This window comes from Rhamphochromis longiceps, linkage group LG5, assembly GCF_057381845.1.
Source record: "Rhamphochromis longiceps isolate RC_006_pf linkage group LG5, R_longiceps_female_GT1.1, whole genome shotgun sequence".
NCBI lineage: Eukaryota > Metazoa > Chordata > Actinopteri > Cichliformes > Cichlidae > Rhamphochromis > Rhamphochromis longiceps.
The window spans coordinates 20,523,755-20,546,664 of NC_140561.1; the positions used below are offsets into that span (position 1 = coordinate 20,523,755).

The following is a 22,910-nucleotide window of genomic DNA, read 5'->3' on the forward strand; positions in this document are numbered from 1 at the left end:
AGAAAAACTGTTTTATGAGAATATTATCCAGTCGTTGCTCTGATTTGACACTAATAAATCAAACACTCAGTTTCACAAGAACAACTTTAAAAAACGCCCATAAGTTGCAAGCCATGACTTTGTTGTATGTTTTATTATCTCGTGATAATGTTTAACATTTGGTTACTTTGTAACTGCTAAAAATAGAAACTATAAGAAAGTATATGATGATAACAAATATCATCAAATATATATATATATATATATATATATATATATATATATATATATATATATATATATATATATATATATATATATATATATATATATATATATATATATATATATATATATATTTGATGATATAAGTGACATATATATATATATACACACACCCTGGGACAAAATGTGGCATTTTTTGCTTTTATGGGATTTTCCCAGAATTATCGTTTTTGTGTGTAGTCCACCTCGTGAACAGGCGTTAAATTAAGTTTCTTTTACATAAATTGAGTGACTGTCTACGTAAAACATCCACATCACTCCGTTTAATCTCATCCCTGTTATATTTACTGATTACAGTAAAGTACCAATCATCGCTGAAATTCATTTGTAGGCGGACTGTAACATTTCCAACACTTGACTGGACCTGCTGCTGTGCAGGGATTCTCCTCAAGTGCGGTTCATTCCAGTTTCCAATCGCGTCCGGCGCGCACCAAGACGCACCAGCGAGCGATCAGCTGGGCAGCGTTTCCCTCCCAGAAGGCAGGGCTGCGTTGAGGCACACTCACTCACTCTCTGCTTAGACTATTCAACAGAGTTTGCTGTTTGCTCCATTTTTATTACTTTTTGTGTCCTGACTGATTTTGCGGACGAGATGTTGGAGATACTCGCTTTCCAAAAATGAACACAGGTGAGACGATTTGCCTCGAGCCACGAACTGCTTCACTTTCGACATTTTTAGAAAATTAGAAGACATACGAAGTTTACAGTTACTTATATCTTACAGATTCATCTTTTTAAAGATATATATATATATATATATATATATATATATATATATATATATATATATATATATATATATATATATATATATATATATATATATCTCACTTTGGCTCCTTTCTTCGTAAATGAATGACTCCAGCTGTAGCAACAGACAGGATATGGAGCAAATCAAAGTGTGCCTTTACCCAGTGTTTCTTGATTTTACAAGGAAGTATGGTGTTGGTTATATAGAAGAAAAGAGAGCGCTTTAGCAAAAAATGAAGCTAGCTTGGGGTTTGAAAACTTCAAATCAATCTTTAACTGCATGTTTTCTATTTATAGGCAACTGTCATAATTGCCTATTTTAACACTTCCTTTATATAGATATTGTGCATTGCATAATGTATTGATGTAATTCATGTATTGAATACACGTGAAGTACATGTGCTGATTTATTAGCACTGTCCTTTGCGACATGTAAAGTGACCTATTGTTCTTAAAGCAGTACAGGCAGCCTGACAGGAGTGTCTCTCGCTTGAATCACAGGAAGTGAATCAGGGAATTCCCTTCAATTCTTTCTTGAAGAATATCAAAGTATACATTACTAATTTAGCATCTTTTTATTATAATCTTACACCACCAAGCTGTACCAATTGGAGGAGCTATCTTGGTTTGTACTGTCAGTTTCATGTATGGAAATATATATATTTTTACAAAGAAATATTCTACAGATTTTGTGAATAAAATGTGCACAGCTAAATATGACTCTTACACACGGTTCAAAGTTTTATCATTTGTGAATCTTTAATCAGTTTTAGGTCACAGTGAAACAATGCAAATGACCTGCAATCTATTTTAAAGCACATAATCTTACAGTTTCCTTTTCCTGTTGTTCTTTCAGACTGCACCAAGCCCTCTGTTGCTCCCAAGCCAAGATTTGTTTGTCACGCCAAGCTGTTCCCCCTTCTGTCTGCAGCCAGGGGTCCTAAACCTTCTATAGCCCCAAAACCTAAAGTCGCATCAGAGGTAAATGGCAGCCAGGGAGGATGCAGTAATGGCAGCCTGGTAACCTCAGATGGTGAGGCTGATGAGGAGCACAAGACAGAGAATGGTCTAAACAAAGCAATTATAGACACATTGCCAACGGAGCAACAATTTAACTCTTACATCCTCAAATCACCACAAACAGACTCACCATCGGGGTCACATGGGCTGGAGGACAGAGATGTGACAGAGGAGGAAAACGAAGATGAAGATATGATTCTGAAGATGGATGAGGACTGGAGATTAACTGACAGTGCTGTGACAGAGGAAGCTGATTCCCTGGAAACACTTTGGATCAGTGATGCTAGACCCACGGCTGACTCGGAGGAGGCAGTGGAGATGATTGACACAGACGTGACGGAGGACATGGATGCTGAAGGTTGCGATGCAGGTGAGGCGCTGGCCGACACAGATGGCATCTCTGTGGGAGACTTTTCTGTTAACAGCATCGATGAGGAGGCAGGCTGTTATTCTGGTGAAAGTCGAGACCTGAACAAGAACCAGCGCCAAATTGAAGAGGATGCAAATACAGCAGACGATCTAACTGAGTCTTGTACAGATGAACCTGATGTCCTGGGTGAAGAAACCACAACTGAGGCTGATGACAAGCGTGTTTTTCTAGCAGAAGATGAAGAGAAAGTAGAACCAGTCTCTGACTGTGGTTTCACTTGTAACATCCTAAAGCTGAGGTGTAGCCCTAAGATTAAAGAAAAAGGTGAAAGCCAAGAGCGCACCCGTTTTTATGACTTCACTCCTGACGACCAGAAACAGATCTCTGGTGCAGCTAAGAGACACACTGGCTTAGAAGGCGATCCAGGTTATGAGCCGTTTTACATCTCTTCGGAGGACATTATAAACCGAGACTTGATGTCAAGGAAAGACAAAACTTGTGGACCACTAGAGAGTGCACTCACACAAAGTACCGTTTCTTCTTTAAACAGCCATGGAGTATCAGCCAGGAAATATGAGGAAACAGCCGAAAATATACAAACGGAGTGTTTGGGTTCTCAGGATTACATTAACAACACTCATGAAAACAAGGTAAGGATATGTCCGAAAAGGATGCCTGTCAAAACTGAAGAGCATAATTCTCATGCAGTGGGAGACATATTAAATCATTTGTACTTCCAGCCGAGGTTCAGGCAGATATCCATCTCAGTACCAACAGATGCCGATACCTCACTGACCTCTTCATGCTCAGGAAGCCAGCTCCTGTCCCCAAACGACTCTGACGTCTTCAGAGACGATGATGACTCGGAGGGCCACATTGTGCCCTTTCTGGATGACACCACTGACACAGAGCAGGACATCAGCGATGAGCATCTATACGAGGAGCCAGGGAAAAGTTTGTATGCGGAAAATGGTTTTCCTTTTGATAGGAAAGTGACCGGGATTCGATCCCACTCTTTGTCACACCGCATTACTAATAAAGTGGAGGATACAGGAGTGCAGTTTCTTCAGAAGCCCTACACGAGTGGATTTGGACAACCTGCAATGAGCAGCAGCCCCATGTTAAACTCAACACGGCACAAAAGTTACTCAAAACCCCATTATTTGTCCCTGTACCCCCGTTCCCTGTCCATGGAGGGCCAAGACTCATCTCTGTGTGTCTACAGGGAAGGATCTCCTAGACAGAGAGGTGCCCTTTGTTCATCTGAAAGCTTCTCCAGGTGCTCCCCTCTCTCATCCAGTGCCCTATCCACACCTACATCTGCAGTGGATATCCCTCCTCCGTTTGAGCTGGCCTACATCACTAAGAGGCCTATTACAAAGAGTTCTCCTTCCCTTCTCATTGAGGGGGACTCATCAGAGAAAAACAGGAAAAAGAAGTCCTCCCTTAAGCGCTTTCTCATGCTTAAATTTAGGCGGAAGACAGAAAACAAGCCTGCGGTCGATGTCAAACCATCGTTCTTTAAGCCCTCAGCAGAGTCCAGCCACCGTACGCCCAGCAGACTGCTGGATTTAGATAGAAGCAGCATAAACAGCTCTCCGCAGCTGAACTCACGCTCAGTCAGCAAACTACAAGTTTCACCTGAGCCGGCCTCTCCCTTCCTGTTCTACAAGGAAAGCAGAAGGAAAGGGAACACTGTGGCCTTCCTCAATCGCAGCGTTGTCCGGGTGGAGTCCTTCGAGGATCGCTCTCGTGTGCCTTTCACTCCTCTCCCCCTGACCAAGCCTCGGTCCATCTCCGTCCCCAACACAGATACCTCTGACTACGAGAATGTTCCGGTCATCAGTTCAGACTACGAGAACCTTCAGGTGCCGCAGCGGAGGCCTGTTCGGCAGATACCTCTCACAGACTTCTTTGTCCGTCCCAGTCGAGTGCTGTCTGCTGCCAATGAGACAGATGGTTATGTGGACATGAGCAGCCTCCCTGGGTTTGAGAAAAAAACTCAGTCACTTGAACAGGAAACAGAAAGGTATGTAAATGAACCAAAGCTTGTAGCACTGCCTTGAGTTAAATGATGACATTGCTAAAAACAATAACAATGTTGGTTTAAAATGTTATCTTGGTAATTGCTTATTACCACTAAACATCACACGCAAGGTTTTATGCAATTCAAATTTGACGTGTTGATGCTATCAGAAGAAAGTCATGTTATCTAAGTTAGGGCTCCACACTGGATTCACCGTCTGAAGATTATGAATCTCTGCAACAATTTTTATGTCTGTCCATCCCAGAGTTTTTGCAATAAATCCATCAGCACCAAAGCAGTGGAGTGTCTTACTAAAAGACCAAGAAGCCAAACAGCTAACACGCATGGCAATTGTGCATCATATTAGTGATTCCTGCCACTACCATTTTTTATTACTTCATGGTCACTTTAATAATGTCCTTGGAATTATCATTATTTGTTATATAGAGACCCCCCTGATGCTATGATCCCTGCAGGTATGTAAAGAGGAAGCTTACCTCTTACCTTGCAGTAAGACTAAACTTGTCTTGTCATGGCTTGTTGAGTGGGAGAAGAGGAAATGCTGGTGTAGGGGTAGTGGCTTAAGATGTAATTGAAAACGGGCTGTTTTCATTCATAAATCATCCCTTTAGGTACAGAAAATGGGGTGCTTTTGGGCTGATGTTGTAGGCAGAGCCTCTTGTGTCTCTAGTGGGATGCTGTTTGTTGTATGATCAGCCAGGCGGCTCTGACTTTAACCCACCTCCCCCTTACCCCCCACCCCCACATTCCTGTTAGCTGTGCCCATATCATACAGGCTGTCCACGATGATTAATAGTCAGAGTCTTTTGGAGTCATTGCTCGTCTCTAGCCATTCAGAAACAACAGGCGGTGATACAATCTCAGTATGTTCTGTAGTCAGCAGTTGTTCACCAAAGAGCTTCCCTCTCCTCATGTTCACCATTTAGGTTATACTATATGTGCAAACAAAGCTGTACAGCAGGGCTTATAATACACTGCTGAAGAGGCTGACACAGTGTGGTTTGACACAGACCGTTGTATTTTATACTCTATATCATTTCTGTGAAAATTAACTCCTAAAATCAACCATTGGAAAACATACAGGTGTACTTCTGACTCTTAGTCATCAATGAACAGCTTGCTGTCTTCATCCTTTCATATATTTTCCTCACAAGAAGTTTTTACAGTCTATAAACTTAAATATTTTATGTTTTAAATCAATAAATCAACCTGCACACACCTTGAGTTGATGATGAACATGTGAACATGTTGTATGGCTGAGCATATCATTATTACTCTGGTTTGGGCAAACTTTTTTTCTGGTGCCTTAAACTCCACATGGATACTATTATTTAGGGACTTGTTTAAATTCCAGCTTTTTCATATGGACACTGTGCTCACTTGCATGTGCACACACTGGCTCCCCATAGTATTGCAGCGTGAGTTAATAGAGTAAATTAACCTGTTTATCTACTACACATTTGAGAACTGTGAAAATGCCAAAGACAATATTGAAGAGCCCAAGGTGGCTTCATCAAGAATCTTTATTTTGGCCAAAAAATGCAAACTATTTTTAAAATAATGACAAATAAAAAAAAGTAAGAAATGTGAAAATGACCTAAGGGATAAATTTCAAGCAAAGACCAGGCAGGTAACTTATGCACACAAACAGAAAAACCAGAGCATTTGCTGCTTTCTCTTGTCATGGTTACAAACACTGCTTTAGCTCACTGATTTGAACAAGTGGCCCAAATGCCATAAGCCTAGTATAGAGGCCCAGGTTGGATTATGCCCCACAGCCATTTACTGCATGTCTTCTGCCCTGGTCTTTCTCCCAGTGTCTTCTCGCCACTGTTCTATCAAAGTAAAGGCTGAAACCCAACAAATAAATTAAAAAAACAGACTTTATTTAAAAGCTACCTCCATGACGTCCTGTTGTGAAGCCTCGTGTTTGGTACAGACAGTATAAAAGACATAGCCACCCTGACTCTATAACTGTAACTTAGAAATTCTGCATTTTGAAGCTTCAACATTAGCATTTTTGTCTGCTGTGTTATTTGGAGCCAGACATTCCCTTATATGGATAAATGATGGTATAAGCTACCACTATAGCCAGCATGGTGAGCAAGCTACTTTCATAAGCTGTACCAGGTAATACCAGCTAATTAAGCACAGACTTCTGCAATGGTCTATCTAACAATAAAGCTAAATATCAGTCAGATAACACATTAAAAGTGCTCAAACAGCACAAACATGACACTCACAAATGCACACACAGTTGGGAGGTCCAGTTTAATGACTTGAACTAGGATGAGGCCTACCCAACTGGCTCCAGCTGCCTATCCATAGATGCTGAAACTGTTTTTAGTACCAGGCTGTAAATGTGTTTTTCTGTTCTGCAACATTGGACATTTTAAAGTGTGAGCCTGTAGGGGCTGACTGTCTTTTGCTGAAAGCTTTAAGCATTGTCTTGAGGAACTGCAGTTTTTGCCACTTCTGTGCTGACATCATATTTCATTCACAGAGGTTGCCCCCCTGGTTTGACAATATAATCGTCACCATCTTGATTTTTTGGAGACAGAAAGAGAAAGGGTTACAAAATGAACACTAATAATGTTAATAATAATAATGATGATGCTAGTGCTAAGATGTAAATCAATAATTAATAACAATGATAGAATTGCAGGGTCAAGGTGCATAAAAAGCAAATTAACTGGAAAAGGCAAATTAACGTGAGACTCGTGTAACATTAAAATTGTTTCAAGAGAAAAATTATTTTGGGAAAAAATGGTCAGCTATGTATATAATGCTTAAAGTTTAACACTGAATGTATAATAATTATTTTTAAAGAATCATCACCCTTTCAATTCTTACAAAGGGGGTTTATAACAAACCCATAAACCCTTCCAGTTCCTGCTGTCTAGTAGTGTCAGAGATGTAAGTTCCCTTTCAAAACAACAATGATTTTAAAAATAACACTACTAATAATCTACTTAATCCAGTTGAGCCTTATTTGTCAAAGCAAAACAGGAAAAAAAAGTATTTAACAAAACTCCATCGTAAATACTACGTAAACAGTGAATAGCTACAACCTCAATAAATCAGCAAAGTTGTCAAATTTAAGAAGCTACAGTAACAAGATTTTTTCATTATATAGATTGAAATAAAACTTTTTAAAATAATTAATGAATAAGTTGTTTTTTTTAATTATTTGCTGATTTTTTTTTATTATTATTTTTATGCACGACTAATTTATTGCTTAATTGACCTTTTAATGTTAATCCTAAACAAAAAGTGGTATGAATATGATTTCTGCACGGTGTTTCAGCTTCTACAGAATAAAGCCAGCATAATCACAGTTCTCCAAATGGACAGTCGAGTTAGAGGCTGAGGATGTTAATTTTGCAATAGCCTGAAGGAGCCATATTAACAGATAGTTTGGAGATAATTGGTGTCTTTTCTCCAGTCAGCTTTCATTGGGAACCTTGCTTGAGGAAAAAGATAGAAACAATATTTTTTATCTCCTGTAATTTATCGCTGCACATTTCGCCTTGAGACGTCATACATTGTGGCAGGAGCGTGTGAAGAGATGGAGGCAGTTTCTTTGGCAGTGATATAAAAGCCTAATATAGAGACTGTCCGTGCAGTTTTGTGGTATCTCATTCAAAGTTTGATCTAGTAAACAGTAATGGGCCATGCAGCTCTAATGTGTGTGATGCAGAGATCTGAACTGCTCACATATGTTGTTCATATGTAGCTAATTTGCATCTCAGTGGGATTTAATCCACCGGTGCTTGGAGTGAAACATGGCAGGAAGATTGGCAAAGCAATTATCTGGTCACGTAGAGGACTACTGCATCACCACTGTAACTTTAAGGATGTGTTGTTATTTGCGTAGCTTACATTCCCCGCTGAGCGGCAGACATTAGCATATTCATTTGGGCTCCCCGCAGAAGGAAATCTCATAGCATAAAATACCAACATGTGTCCCTGATCGGGTACAGTTGTCACCGCGGGCCTTTCAGAATCAGTTTATTGGCTTTTGCAGACCTGCAATGTTTTATCTATTCACATTTAATTCTAACACTGACTATGTTTATTATAATGATATTTCAATGTGAAGCATAAGGATGATTTGAATGGTTAAATAAAATTCATCTGATTTATTCTCACATGAATGAAGCTCATATTATAGAATCACTTGGTCAAAGTGTGGGGGAAAAAATGAAATGACACATTTTAAGGCTAGAGTAGTGGTTTTCAACAAGGGGATGCAATATACACTCACCAGACACTTTATTAGGTACATTATGCTAATACAAGGTTGATTTCCCATTTAGCTTCAGAACTGCCTTAATTCTTTGCGGCACAGAATCAACAAGGTGCTGGAGATTTTGGTTCATATTGACATTGACGGCGTCACAGAGTTGCTGCAGATTTGACAGATGCACATCCATGAAGGGTGTCTTTAGATCTACCAAAACACAAAGGTGCTAACTAACCCCCACATCATTACGCCACCACCATCAGCCTGAACTGGTAATGTGAGATAGGATAGATCCATTCTTTCAGCAGCAGCTTACAGCAGAAATCAAAACCAAAATCATCTTTTGTGGTCCAATTTTGGTGAGCCTGTGTGAATTATAGCCTCAGTTTCCTGTTTTTAGCTGACAAGAGTGTCACCTTGTGTGGTCTTCTGGTGCTGTAACCCATCATCTTCAAGGTTTAATGATTTCATCCATTCAGGGATGCTTTTCAGCATAACTTCATAACTAGTGTTTTTTGAGTTACTGTAGACGTCCTATCAGTTTTAAGCAGTCTGACCTCCTCTGACCTTTAGCATCAAAATGCACTTTTGCAATTCAGTGGATATTTTTCTCTTTTTCTGGACCTTTCTTCGTAAATGCAGAAGTCAGCTGGGCGGGAAAACCCCAGTAGATCAGCAGTGTCTAAAATACCAACACGTTCTCACTCCCAAAGCGTAACATTTTACACTAGGTGACAAATCGTCAACATATTACGTTTTCGGCTACCCACCACGTTCCTAAATGACGACCTCGGAAAAAAGAGGAAATATGAGAACCGTCTGGACTCCATCTAAACATGTTCGCTCTTTTTCTTCAAATCGCTTAGAAACACGCTATTTAACATCATTATAGTCCTGGTTAAGATCAGGCAAATACTCAGACTAGCCTGACTAACAGACACCGAAAAAACCCCCCAACAACATGCAAAGTCACTTAAATCATTTTTCTTTCTCATTCTGATGCTCAGTTTGAACCTTAGCAGGTCATCTTGATTATGTCTACATGCACTCTGTTGCTTCCATGTGATTGGCTGATTGGATATTTACATTATTGAGCATTTGAACCAGTGTCTATAACAAAGTGTCTGTGGATATATTATTATTAAGGAATAAGAAGGAACAAGCACAAACAATTACAGATCCTGAAGGTAGGTAAGTTTAGCCAGACTTTTTGTAAGTCAAAAAGCAGAGACAGCTGGAATGTTTTGGTCACAGTAATCACTTTTCTGTGGATTAAATAGGTTAAAATGTCGTATTTAGTGAGCTTTAAGATGCTCCTTGGCAAATATTATTTTGTTTCGGCGTTAGCTCTGTGTCCTTGTATTCAGTATTTATGTTAAGGTGCTAAAGTTCTGCTCTCCATATCTTCATAAAACCCTTACGTTCTGGACTATTGTCCATCTTAAATAATACCCCACATTTACTTAATTTAGTCCGTAACACTATGAGGCCTGTGGAAGAATTTGAGATGAAATAAGTCTCTGTATCCTTTTTACCAGGCAAAAGTGTGATTTGAAAATATTTTTGCTCTCAACAAATCAAAACTGTAAATTAGGCAGAGTAGTTATGAGGCTGTTACATCAGTGTTATGAGCCAGAAACCAAATGAGGTACAGCCTCATAAAAATAAGCCAACAAGGGCGATATTATTAAACATGTTTTTGAAATTTTCCATTTTACCAAATTCAGTGCAAAAGAAACCAATAAAATGCTACATGAATTTTCGTCATTATTGTTAAGAGTGTGCATATACTCTGTAGCATTTTTTGGACTGTATATCCAGCACGCTGCCTTGTTTCACACCAGCCACTCCTTTTTTTTGTTGCTTCCCACAGTGCCTATACAGAAGCATACAACGTGTGTGCGTTGGCAGCTGGTCCACAGGTTAATCCGGTGGGTGAAGATGTGAGAAAGACAATGGGTGAAGAAGACCAAGGACGCACCTCTGAGGAAGACGAGGCAGTGACAGAAAACAACTATGACAGACAGGTTGGGTTCCTTACAGGCACACTGAGGGGAGAAAAAAGGTTTTATAGGTAGAATAACAGATTTCCACAACAAAATGTTAAATATCTTGTCCATAACATACTTAGCTTAGAAGTCCCCATTCACTAAGCCTTTTATTCACCTACTCTTATTTAGAAAACCCTCCATCCTCAGAAATAAAACTTAATTATTTAATTGTTTTTACAGAGAAGTCACCTTTCCTCCAAATGACTGGTAGAAATGAAGATGTATTGTAAGAAGGGAGTAACATAACACAGAGTAAACTGTTTTTTTTTCACCTTGGCCAACTGCAAAAATGCCCTCCAGTGCCAGCATTTTAATGCAGGTTAATGGAGGTTAATGGGCTACTACAGGGCTGTCCTCATTATTTAGAATTTGATTGCTGCTTGGAGATGATGTTGAGTGGTGAGCCAGCTACATTTGAACCTGCGCCAGAATGCTTTAGTTTCTCCCAACATGAGGCTTATTCCAAGTAAATAATATGATTGTTTACAGCCTGACGGTCGATCCAGAGCCTTTTACATCGTCAAAGAGCTGGTGGATTCAGAGAGAACGTAAGTTTCCTATTTAACATATTATTTCTTATTAACTATATCTGCTAAAAGCAGTCTCGTTCCCAGTACTATCCTGCTGAATTGTGGCTTTATTTATCTACCCACAGACATGTTAAAGCCCTCAAGGTGCTCCAGGAAGTAAGTGAAGTTTATATATATATATATATCCTTTTCCAATTAACCAACCCACTCTACATCTCCTGTATGCATCCAGATATTCAGTACGGGTAACATTACAGCTCAGGTTTATATTTATTACCTTTATTCCTGCGTCTGCTTTGCTGTGTGTTCGGACCATAGTTACTCATTCACAAGCTCATTTTCACCACACTCATTTAGCACAAGTACACTTTTCTTCTGTCCTCTTTGTAGCTCCACTGAAACAGTGTGGAGCACCTCTGCTGTGATAATGAGACAGGAGCAAACCCTGTTTTTTTCATTTTGCTTCCTGCTACAGTATAGGGCATAACCAGTGACCTAAACCACTCCAGTGCTTGAAGAGATGATGAGATTCCCTGATATATTAGCTTAAGCTCTTCCTGCTGTGGGAGAGTTAATCTATGGTGGAGAAAGGGACGGATTGTTGGAGGCTAACTGCGTGGTTTTGGGAAACTGGAAGCAATATTCTAACCTAAACTGTGACATAAAGTTAATTCCTCCACACTCATCCATGTGCCAGGACTTTCGTGAGGCTGTTCGGTCGACAGTAGGAGACCAAGGGGAACCTGCGCTGGATGATGAGAGACTTCGAGAGATTCTTAATGAGCTTCCTGATGTTTACACCCTGCACCGCACGATCCTTACTGAGCTAGAGAATCGAATCCAACACTGGTGAGCGATGGGACAGCATACATTAGTGTTAAATAGGAAATACTTCAACACACACACACCTAAAACACATCAAGCTATTATTGAAAAAAAAATCCTTTCCAACCTTTTTCTTCCTCTATTGTGTTGCTCAGAAAGCAATCTAAGGGCAGTGGGTACTTCTCTGTCATGATCTCGCCTCTGTTTGTTCATTCAGGGAGGACAGCCAAACGATTGCAGATATATTCCTGAGCAGGAAAGCAGAGTTTTTGGTCTTTACCACCTACATCGGCCACTACGATCGGAGTATGAGTTTACTGGAGGACAGCTGCCGAACATCGCCCGCTTTTGCGGAGATTGTTCAACGTTTTGAGGTATGACCTATGACAGGGTCTTTTAACTGACTTGTGAAAGGTAGCACAAAATTCAAAATGGCATATTGTTAAAATTAACTATAAATTTTAAAAAAAAAGAAAAAAGAAAAGGTGTTTTTGAGAATCAAATGGTCTTTGCTGTGCTCAGTGAAAGCTGCACAGCTATGATTACATTTTCTTACTATAAGGACATTATTAGATAGTCAAGAAGTCAAGTAGAAAACCTATACTGTTATTGTATGTTCAAAAGAACAAAAACAGAGTTAGTGATGATTAAATGTAGGATACTTGTCTAAGTAGTTATGGATTTCTATATACATATATGTGTGTGTACATGTGTGTATGACAGAGAGAGAAGAAATAGAGACATAAGGCTTTGAAAAGTCAGACACTAAGTAGCTAGAAGTCATCGTTTTATTTCAAGCAGCAGCTACATTCATCTGCCAAAAAAGGAGCAGTTATGGCACCCAAAAGACAAATAAAGACATTAAAAAATCTTTCAGAATGACAATTTAATCACCAAACCTTTCTTAAAATTTATGTTGCTTGCATTTACCAATGGCTTTTTGAACTTTCCCAACACAGGCACAAATTAATTAGCGACTAATTTTAGCTCCAAGGCTGCAGTTATAATTAGCCTCAATTAAACGAGCAGACACAGGAATGTGTTTGTCTAACCAGAGAGCAACAGATAGGAAAGCCTTTAAGTTGATAAGTTTGGAGTATTAAAAAACGATAAGTACAACAAAAACGCATTATAAGCATTTCTTAAACAGCTGTTGTTTTATTCTCAGTCGCATGTTGTTTAGAGTTCAGAGCAGGTCAGTCTCAAGTTTGTTCTTGCTGTTTTTCTCCTCAGGGTTTGGTTACTCAAAGTATTATGCTTTTTAATAATGCCAGTTAATTGTAGCTCAACGTCGAGTGGCACAGTGTACATGTGTTTTATTTATGGACAGAGGAATTTTCAATATTTTCCATCCATTTTACAGACCACTAAGGAGAGGAGTTGGCTGTAAAAGTTTGCAGAGCTGCGCAGTTTTCTCCGTCTAATTTAAGAGCACCGGCGTTTAAACGTCCTTAGATTCTACTTTGTGCATTAATGCCAACGCAGTGAGCTTCTTTGTCTACCCTTTAAAACAAGAGGCTGCTGACAGAATAGTTTTTTTTTTCACTATGAATTAAAAAAGTGAAAAACTCAAATTATCACAAAAATACTATAAACAGAAATATGTTACACTGTCCATTACATTTATTTACAGGGCAAATACCTTCAGTACTTGCCGAGCCCCATTCTTAACAGTAGCATTGAACCAAGTCTTTCTAATGACTAACGAAGATTTGCATTTTTGTCGCTAGCAGTGTCTGTGTGAAATAACTAAATACAAGTTCAGGCACACACCCAAACTCACAAACTGCTGTGCTGACAGGAAGTTTGGGTTATTGGCCCTTGTTCACGTTTAAAATATGACTGTTTCTCCTCAAAGCTCCTGTGATGTTGTATAGCTTGTGTGTCGATACAGCTGTCCTCTTTTTTGTGGACAGTTTCATTCCTTGCCTTTTTAATCACTCTGGCATTGTTTGACTTGTGTTCATGTGAGCTTCTGCAGTAAACGTGGCCCTTAGGGGCAGCTGTGATTAAGGGAAATAACAAATATGTATGTGTCTCAGGAGAAAAATCCAGCTGGGGAAAATGCCTCCTTTAAACATCAGCTTCTGCGGGTCATCGTGCGTGTGGCTCAGTATCGTATGCTCCTCACGGGTGAGCCAAATTTTAATTAAATCAGGACAAAGCGTCCGTCCTACAGTATTTAGATAATATCTTACTCAACATTGTTGTCTTCTTTACTCTCTGGAGGAATTCATTTCTTTTCTTTCTCTTGCAGATTACTTGAACAATCTCTCCCCAGATTCCAAGGAATATGAAGACACTCAGGGTACAGTAAACATATCACAAGAGCAGGCAGCAGTGTGCACAGAGGCTGCAAAGTTCACACTCTCTTCTACTCACAGGAGAGCTTTGCCAGCTTCTGTTTGTGGCTGTGTGTTTAGAAAGAATTTATTCGTGCTCATTTGGCATGTAGAAATGGTCAAGAGAGAGCCAATTTAGATTTCTTTGTTTTTGGTGGTAACCCACCGAGGAGTCATTCGAAGTATTTTCTGCCTGAAGACAGTAATGTGTAATTCATGAGAAGGCACGTTGAAGCAACACTATCTCTTGCTGTATCTCCCATAAGGGAGCCACCTAGTCCAAACATGCAGACACTTCCAGACTCCTAACTTAATCACTTTGCACACAGAAGCAAGGAAAAAAGATCTCATGAGTTATACAAACCTTTAATGTGATTGTGGTCGTGACTGAAACGAAATAAATCCAGTTCAGCTTTATTTATGCGAAGTCACAATAGTACTGACACCTTAACTTTATGATATTGTAGAAAGAAACCAAACAATCCTCTCTGACGTCTCTACCCTGATCCCTCTGTCTGTGTTTGTTTTACTCAGCTGCCGTAGTAATCATGTCTGACATCGCAGATCAAGTGAATGACAGCCTAAAACATGGGGTAAGGGTCACACGTTAACTCTTGTACACACAACACCACCTGTGATGCAGAATCACACTTTTTAAAAAATCTTATTAAGAGCACACACACACAAATGCAACATTCATACAGGAGTACAATCAATGATACTGGTTTATAGACCTAGTTGAGAAGGAAAGTTCACTGCTCCCTTATTAATAGTGTCACTTTTCAATGTGAATGCATTATTAAATGCACACATTTAATAATGCATTCAACCCAAGATATCATCAAAATCACACTGTTTAAACAGTTCTCTTCTTTCTCATGTTGGAATATGAACAAATATCATTTAATCCTTTCTTATTGTCATGAAGACATTTTGCAGCCACACTAAACTGAGACATATTTGGTGATTCCCAACCTTTCCAGCTTTTGGAAGGAAAAATCTGATATTTTCAGTCAGAAGCAAATAAGCTAAAATTTCAGGAAATCCCCCCCAAAAGAAATAAAACACGTTGTGTAGTATATATTTGTTTATTTCTTCTAATCTACATCTACTTTATCCTTTTACCCTTTGTGAACCGTCTGAAAATACCTGAAAGTGCAACAACTGCTGGATGTACTGACAGGAAACTGGGCACACTCTTCCCCACCTTTAAAAGCTGCAGCTGCGCTTTGAGAGTGAAATCTTAAATCAAACATTCATAGTAATAAGAGTCATAAGTAGAGACTCAAATCAGCATCCAGCTACAACTGTGTAGTTGGAGTCACATGTCTGGCATAATGACATTTTTGATTGGGTATGGTCTAAAGCGAAACATATATGGTATGTTTGTCTGATTTAAGAGATAGCTCCACTCTGGAGTCAGACAAAATATAAAAATATCTTGATGTTGTCAGGAAAATGACGATAATGCCCTTTCATCCATCCGTCTCTTATTTTGGCGTCTCACCCCTCTCCTTTCTTTCTGTCTCTCAGGAGAACTTGTTGCGTCTGGTCAACATAGAGTACAGTGTTCGTGGCCAGCGGGACTTGCTTCAGCCTGGCAGGGTATGTGTCTGATAACAGTATTGTTTCTGCTTAAAGCTTGCCAGCCCACCCTGTCTGTGTTGCACCACTCCTTGCTGCCCTTTACACAATCATTCAGCTGGGAATCCCCACACCGCCTGGTTAAATAACATTAATTACCGCAGATGCCCTCTTTGTGTCAGGATTTGATGAGTTGTGAAATGCTTGGTTTGATTAAATCATGTTTGTTTTGTTTTTTTTAACCGTCAGATTTTTGTGAAGGAGGGCACGCTGATGAAGGTCAGCAGGAAGAGTCGACAGCCCCGCCATCTGTTTTTGGTAAATGTTGTTTCCTGTTTGCAGGACATTGGTATTAAAGACTCATGTACCAGTCTCTTATTATACCAACTTTTTAAGATATGTGTGCTATTTGCTTAATTAGAACTTCTTATTTTTATTAAATGTGTAAAATGTAGAGTGAGGCATTTTCTGTCTGGTCTATTTCCATGTCCAGACTGAGCTATTAAGAGCAGGGTTTCCTGACAGGATGTTTCTGAATGCTGGCTTCCTGAGCCAGTTCTTTACTGACAGCACAGGGAAGGTCAACAAGAGCTCCTTAAAAGCTGAGCGATCCATGTAGAGTTTTACAAGGCTAATTGTGTTTGGTAAATATTAGACTAGCATGCGTTTAGCTCCTTCAGTTGATCCTTATTAAGTTCATGCGATATGATGATAAAGAAGTAGAGAAGGATGTCATTGATGAAACAGAAAGCATAAACTTAGTAACCACCTTAATACAATTGCTCTGTTTATTTACTCTAAAAATTCAGTTTGAAAAATCAATACAAAGATATGAAATATGAAATACTGCAATCAAGAGAGGTTGGGAAATTAAACGCCTTCGCATATTATCCATAGAGCATGACCGAGGTGGATTGTTTTTCCCTCCTGTGGTGTTTTTGAAATTTGTGGTCTGAGCTCGACACTAAAAAAACCCTCGTAAATGTCTCTTCTGGAGGAATATTGATAATCATCACAGCATAACTTTTATTTCCAAGCTTATTGGGATTAATGTTGGGGAGAGCATAATAAAACAAGACTGCAGGAGCTGGCAGTTTCCTCAAAGACGGTACTAAAATGCAGAGGGACAGTAAATAAAATTATGTACTGGAAAAATAATAAAAACTTTAATGATGCAATTTGACACCGACTTTGATAACCGTTGTCTCAAATATCTCACATATGTATAATCATAAACATTTATAAGTAGGAGTTATCAATTCACAGATCCCCTGCAGACATGAAATAATAATCTGCATATTTTTATTGGTTGTCGCACAACTTTAATCCTGGATTTCCTCATTGAAAAATTGAAAAATTTGGTATTTCAAACTGCTGGATATTGTTTCATAAAAAAACACATTGGAAGCACAGGGAAACTTTCCCTGTTAGGAGATGAATCTAAAAATGATCTTCTACTGTCAAACTATGCATGTACGTTGGTGTTCTCATTGGAGGGCAAACATACAGGGGACATGACACATGAGACGCAACCTACATAGAGGGTGACTTCACAGTTTTATTTACCATGTTTCAGAATAACCGATAAGTTCCTAATGAAGTCAAAATCGATTATTGGTTTCTTTTAGAAGAGGGTCTGATTGTGTTTTCATGCATGAGAAATTATTGTTTGTAAGCATTCAAATACACTGTGACTGTTTTTACTTTGTGCAAGAAAACGGCTGATAATTAAAAGGGGAAAAAAAATCCTGTTCTTTTTTAAATGTGAACACGGTGGTCAAGTTTTGCATTAGAGTGACGCCTACTGGAGAAAAGCTGCATATACATGAACGATGAACTGCTCAGCTGACTGTTTTAACTGCTGACTATTGTTTTTATGCTTCTAACAAAGCCTTTCATCTACACTCACTAACTGTGTCTCATGTCTGCCTGTTGTCAGATGAATGACGTGCTTCTTTACACCTACCCTCAGCAGGATGGCAAATATAGACTGAAAAACACTTTGCCCCTCACTGGGCTGAAGGTCAGTCTTAAGATTAGAGTCAGTAATGCTCAATCGCCGGCTTACATGCAAGTTACATCTATAAAAGCACATGGATATTTCAAGAATGTGTTTGAATTTCTTGTACGTTTTTTCTTCATGTCTGGATGTCTGATCTTGAATGATTGCTCAGGTCAGTAAACCCATTATTGAAAATGTCCAAAATGCACTGAAGATAGAGGCAGCAGACATCTCCATCACTTTGTCTGCAAGGTGGGTCACAAATATAGAGCATCCTGTAAAAATGATCGATAATATCTGTGGTACTGATGGTGGTGAAAAAAACAAACAATGATTTTGCTACCAAAGAAGTCTAAAACCTTTGAAACTAAAGAGATGAATGTGGATACTATCACATTAGGTGTCTAGTTGAATTGAAGCTTGTTTTGAGCTTGTCTGTATATTTTGCAGTTCCTTTTTTGAAAGAGAGGACTGGTTTTACACTCTTAATCGCGCTGTGACTGAACATATGAGAGGCTCTGTGACATTCAGCAGTTGCTCTGGAGAGGTGAGCAAACCCTGCTTCCAAACAACTGTGTTAATACTTTACTGATATTTCTTCAGTCATGCTTAACCGCACCAACCACAATGAGACTGATATATCTGTGTGCTTCTGTGTGTGTGTGTGCCAGGCCAGAGATCGCCTCCGGCTGACTCTAGGAGAGAAGGCTCCCACACTTGTTCCCGTCTCACAAGTGATGATGTGCATGAACTGCACCTCAGATTTTAGTCTCACTCTTCGCAGACACCACTGCCACGGCTGTGGACGGGTGAGCCACATACAAATAAAACACTGAGCTTTAAGATAGTTTAAAATCTACAGTTTAGACAGGATGCAGCAAACTGTAGCTTTCACAAGTGTTAATCGTCATTAGAGCTTGTTTTAATGCGCTTTGTGGTTCCTTCGTATATTTGTGTCACAGATTGTTTGTCGGAGCTGCTCCAGGAACAGATACCCTCTGAAGTACATGAAGGATCGCATGGCCAAAGTGTGCGATCACTGTTACAACGAGCTAAAGAAGAGAGGTGAGAAAAATGTGCTCAAATACATTTGAATATCATATATTAAGAATTTCAAACTCAGTTTACATCATGAGTCACATGCAGCCGACTTTGACCTCAAATGGATTAGAACAGTGAAGCCCCCCCCCTTTTTTTTTAAGTATAAAGAAGTTTAATCACACATTAAATCCCTCAGTTATCTATATATAAGAAAAAGAAGTGCTATTTCAAAAACATGTCCCAGTTTCTCTACATGACAAAGAAATACTTACATTGAAATGTACTTTAATACTTTCTGTTGTAGTTAAGTGAATAATGTGAAACATTTCTTTCATTTAAATGTTCACCTATTACTTGATTACTGTGGTGTAGTACGAATGCCCCCATAGGGGCTGTAAAACTTCTGAAAATACAGTTAAAAGTAGAAAATCAATCGAACATGTGACGGTGCGGATTGGAGTCTTTGGCAGGCCGCTTTGGGGCACTGAGCCATATGTTTGACAACCATCTCCTTTGTCTTCACCTGTACATGCAGGTCCTTTTGATTAGTTAAGTTTATGCTCGGACTGAGTGTGAGTGGAGTCAAACAGAGCTGGAAGATTAAAATGTTTATTTTACCAAAGGTACAATACTGGGCAAGAGTCTTGAGTCGCCCCTCCTTTCTTTATATTTTGCCAGAAGATCTGAAATAGATGCATTGATTTAGTGAAACGTGTGCAAACAAACAGGAAAATACAGGGAAATATGTACCTTATAATATTGTTTAAAACTGCTGGTTCATCCCTTCAGTTAGGTGTCTTTGTATGCTTAAATGATTCATAGGTCAGTAAACAAACAAACAAATTAACAAATTCTCTCAAAAATGGTCAAGAACGTGGATGGGACTGAGTAAAAAGCTGCCAACATCCAAAGAACTGTGAGAAAGCCTGGAGAGCTAACCCCTAGCTCAAAACCACGACAAAAAACAAAAAATCAAGAAAGTCTGGCTCCTCTGGAAGTCTGGAAGCAAAATATAAAGAAATGAAGCTCAGGACCTTTGAAATGTGTATTCGGAAAAGACAGGAAGTTGTACTATTGGAAAATAAAATAAACAATCTAAATTAAAGATGAAACTCCTGGGCTGCTATTATGTACAACAGCTTTTTTACTGTCAGCTGCACCACGGTACAGTTACCTGTTACAGGTAAGTGGTCAGACAAAATAATAAATGTGATTGTGTTATCATTGCATTAGTATATTACTTGAATTCACACAGTTGTTACTGTGCAGTTTTCATCGTTATTCGTGCACGTCTTCATAGTCACAACAAATATGCCTGTGCTGTGAGTTCTCATTTGATTGGGTTGTAGCAGCTGTCCTTCACGCTGGTTGAAAGAGTGTGGGCTCTCTCCACAGGCGGAGATGCTGCTGTGATGTCAGGGCAGACTAGCCCTCGGTCAAACCGCTCCAGTCGTCCGCTCTCCACCGTGTTCCAGAACATTCATCCTCCCAATATTTGGAGACATCGGAAAGGCACTGCATCCTTCACACAGGTAAATTCAACAGAGTCTGTGCATTATGAAGGTTAATGAATCGCTGGTAATGAAGTGACAGCTATGCCATTTTATTAAGTAAAACTGCCATTGTTACACAGGTGACAGTGTCGGAGGAGGGCTCAATCAGTGGCAGTCTACAGCGAAGCAAGAAGAGCAAAAGGAACTGGAAGAGACTGTGGTTCCTCCTAAAAGACAAGGTGCTTTACACCTACAGAGCCCAAGAGGTGAGGGGAAATATGCACTCCCCTTTAACCTAAACCACACATATTTTACACCTATACAGACTGCAATGGCGAGGTTTAATAACAAAGTGTTGTATGTTATAACCTGTTTAGTTTCCTCTGATTTATCTTCCATCTGCAGGAGAAGGTAGCGTCAGAGAGTTTACCTCTGTTGGGTTTCACAGTGAGGCTGCCTGACAAGCAGAGGGGAGATGAAGAGGCTAATGTCTTCCAGCTGTACCACAAAAACACTTTGTACTACACTTTCAAAGCTGAAGATAACAACACAGCCCAGAGGTGAGAAGCACATTTACCTGATAGCCCATAAAATGGAAAGAGGCTTAGCTCTTAGCCTGACTCAGTTTGAAACACAACAAGCATTACTGCTGTATGGATGCTGGTGTTGATCTTGGGAACTCACAGTGTCTTTGCCAGTAAAAATAACTAAATGATGGCTTCGCATTGACGGGTTGTTGCTTTCTGGGAGAACAACTTGACCTTAACCCACAGACCATCTACAGCAATTCTTCAACTCAGTTTAAGCATGAATAGCACCAAATTTGGGGAGAAAACAGAAAAGCTACCATCCTTGGCCAAGATAGACTAATATTAAAAACTGAGATATAAGACATAAAATTAGCTCAGTGAATAACGTAGCCACCCGATAGCCCTGGTTATTGTTAGGTGGTGCAGACTAAAATGACTCTTTTCTGATCTAAAATCTTTTCCTTGTGCAGATGGGCAAACGCCATGGAGGAAGCCACAGTTTTATAGAATAAGCTGAAAGAAAAGTCTGCCTTTCTCTTTCTACACACTTGCGCCCCTCAAAAAACTTCTGACTGTGAAACCACAGCGAAGAGGAACAAACACTGTTTTATTACTGCAGGTTTACAAGTTATAACTTGCCAGCTGGACTGAAGAAAAGAAGACATTGTGTTCTTTGAGAAGGGACATGATCACCTACTTTGTCAACCTCCAAGTGTTCCCTGCCTGCTGGTAGAGCAGGTGTGATGCTGAGAACCACGAGATGCACTGGCCCAGATACCTGACAGTGTGGAACATTACAATGATGTGACCTGTATTTCCCCCAGCAGCTGATCAGCGTCACTCCTCCAAATTGTGGTGAAATGCTGTCGATTATTTCCAAGTTTTATTACTAACAATATTTTGAATATGTTGAATACTTCAGAAGAGGCTGAAAAGATAATAACACCTGTCAGCGTAACTCAGAAATGGCCTCATCTTTAGTCAAACATGCATTATTTATGCCTTAATTTCAACATTTGTTCTTGCACTGGATCTCCATAAATATGCTCTGAAGCACAGGCTGCATCAAATAGGGAGTAACTTTATATGTATAATAGTGTCTATTGCTTTGCCATGTACTGTATTGTGGAGATGAACGTGAATAAGTAGTTTCTATGCCTTTTGCACTGATTTGAAAAAGAAATGATTGTACAAATGAGTGTCATTCATTACTGGGACCAAAAGGTTCAACTACTGTACTTAATATACTAGCTACTGGGAAAATGTGGAAAACTATGTCTTTAACATTTTAAATCCCTATAATAAGTATATTATAAATCCATGTTTGTATAAGACTCACTGAGCTGGAGCGGATCTGCAGACGTGGACTGAAACATGAATCACTGATTGCACTGATCTACATAATCAGTGTTTTGGACTTTGTACTGTACTAGATGTTTTCTTATGTTTATTTACAAGACAATAATTTTAAAACAAAGTAAAAGATACTATATGATCATACAAAGAGTCAGTGTCTGTGCTTTCTCTTCATTCTGCTCGTGTCCTCTAGATGGCAGGTGGACTATATTTTAAAGCAGGTGGCAGGCTGTCATTGATTTTCTGTTACCGTGTCCTTGCTGGTGGTTTACAACACATACTTTAGATTAAAATAGGAAAAATTCAACATGCAGCAGCTTCTAAATAAACCTAAAGGTGCCTGGGCTGACAAATAGTCCATGTGACGCTTGTTCCGAGACCAAGCTGGTCAGTTTTTCAGCTCACGTGCAGAGCTTCTCGGGAAGACACAGTGGGACTAAGTGATACACAGACCAGTGT

General features: G+C 39.4%; 1 protein-coding gene across 3 annotated transcripts; it reads left to right on the forward strand.

Annotated features, from left to right (window-relative positions):
- The first annotated feature begins 683 nt into the window (after positions 1-683).
- fgd5b (FYVE, RhoGEF and PH domain containing 5b) lies at positions 684-22,588 on the forward strand. 3 transcript variants are annotated; one of them, XM_085406509.1, is made up of 22 exons: positions 684-892; positions 1,871-3,054; positions 3,145-4,433; positions 10,571-10,724; positions 11,238-11,296; positions 11,404-11,434; positions 11,976-12,127; positions 12,321-12,477; positions 14,146-14,236; positions 14,361-14,411; positions 14,980-15,038; positions 15,979-16,050; positions 16,279-16,347; positions 17,969-18,052; positions 18,204-18,283; positions 18,482-18,578; positions 18,703-18,840; positions 18,994-19,096; positions 20,468-20,604; positions 20,706-20,831; positions 20,971-21,125; positions 21,566-22,588. In XM_085406509.1, the coding sequence occupies exons 1-22, from the start codon at positions 883-885 to the stop codon at positions 21,600-21,602; spliced, it is 4,335 nt and encodes a 1,444-aa protein (XP_085262635.1). In that variant the 5' UTR covers positions 684-882; the 3' UTR covers positions 21,603-22,588. The 3 variants fall into 3 exon arrangements, with proteins under 3 accessions (XP_085262635.1, XP_085262633.1, XP_085262634.1); XM_085406507.1 differs by having other exon boundaries at positions 1,871-4,433; XM_085406508.1 differs by having other exon boundaries at positions 1,871-4,433; positions 20,706-20,804.
- The last annotated feature ends 322 nt before the right edge of the window (positions 22,589-22,910 follow it).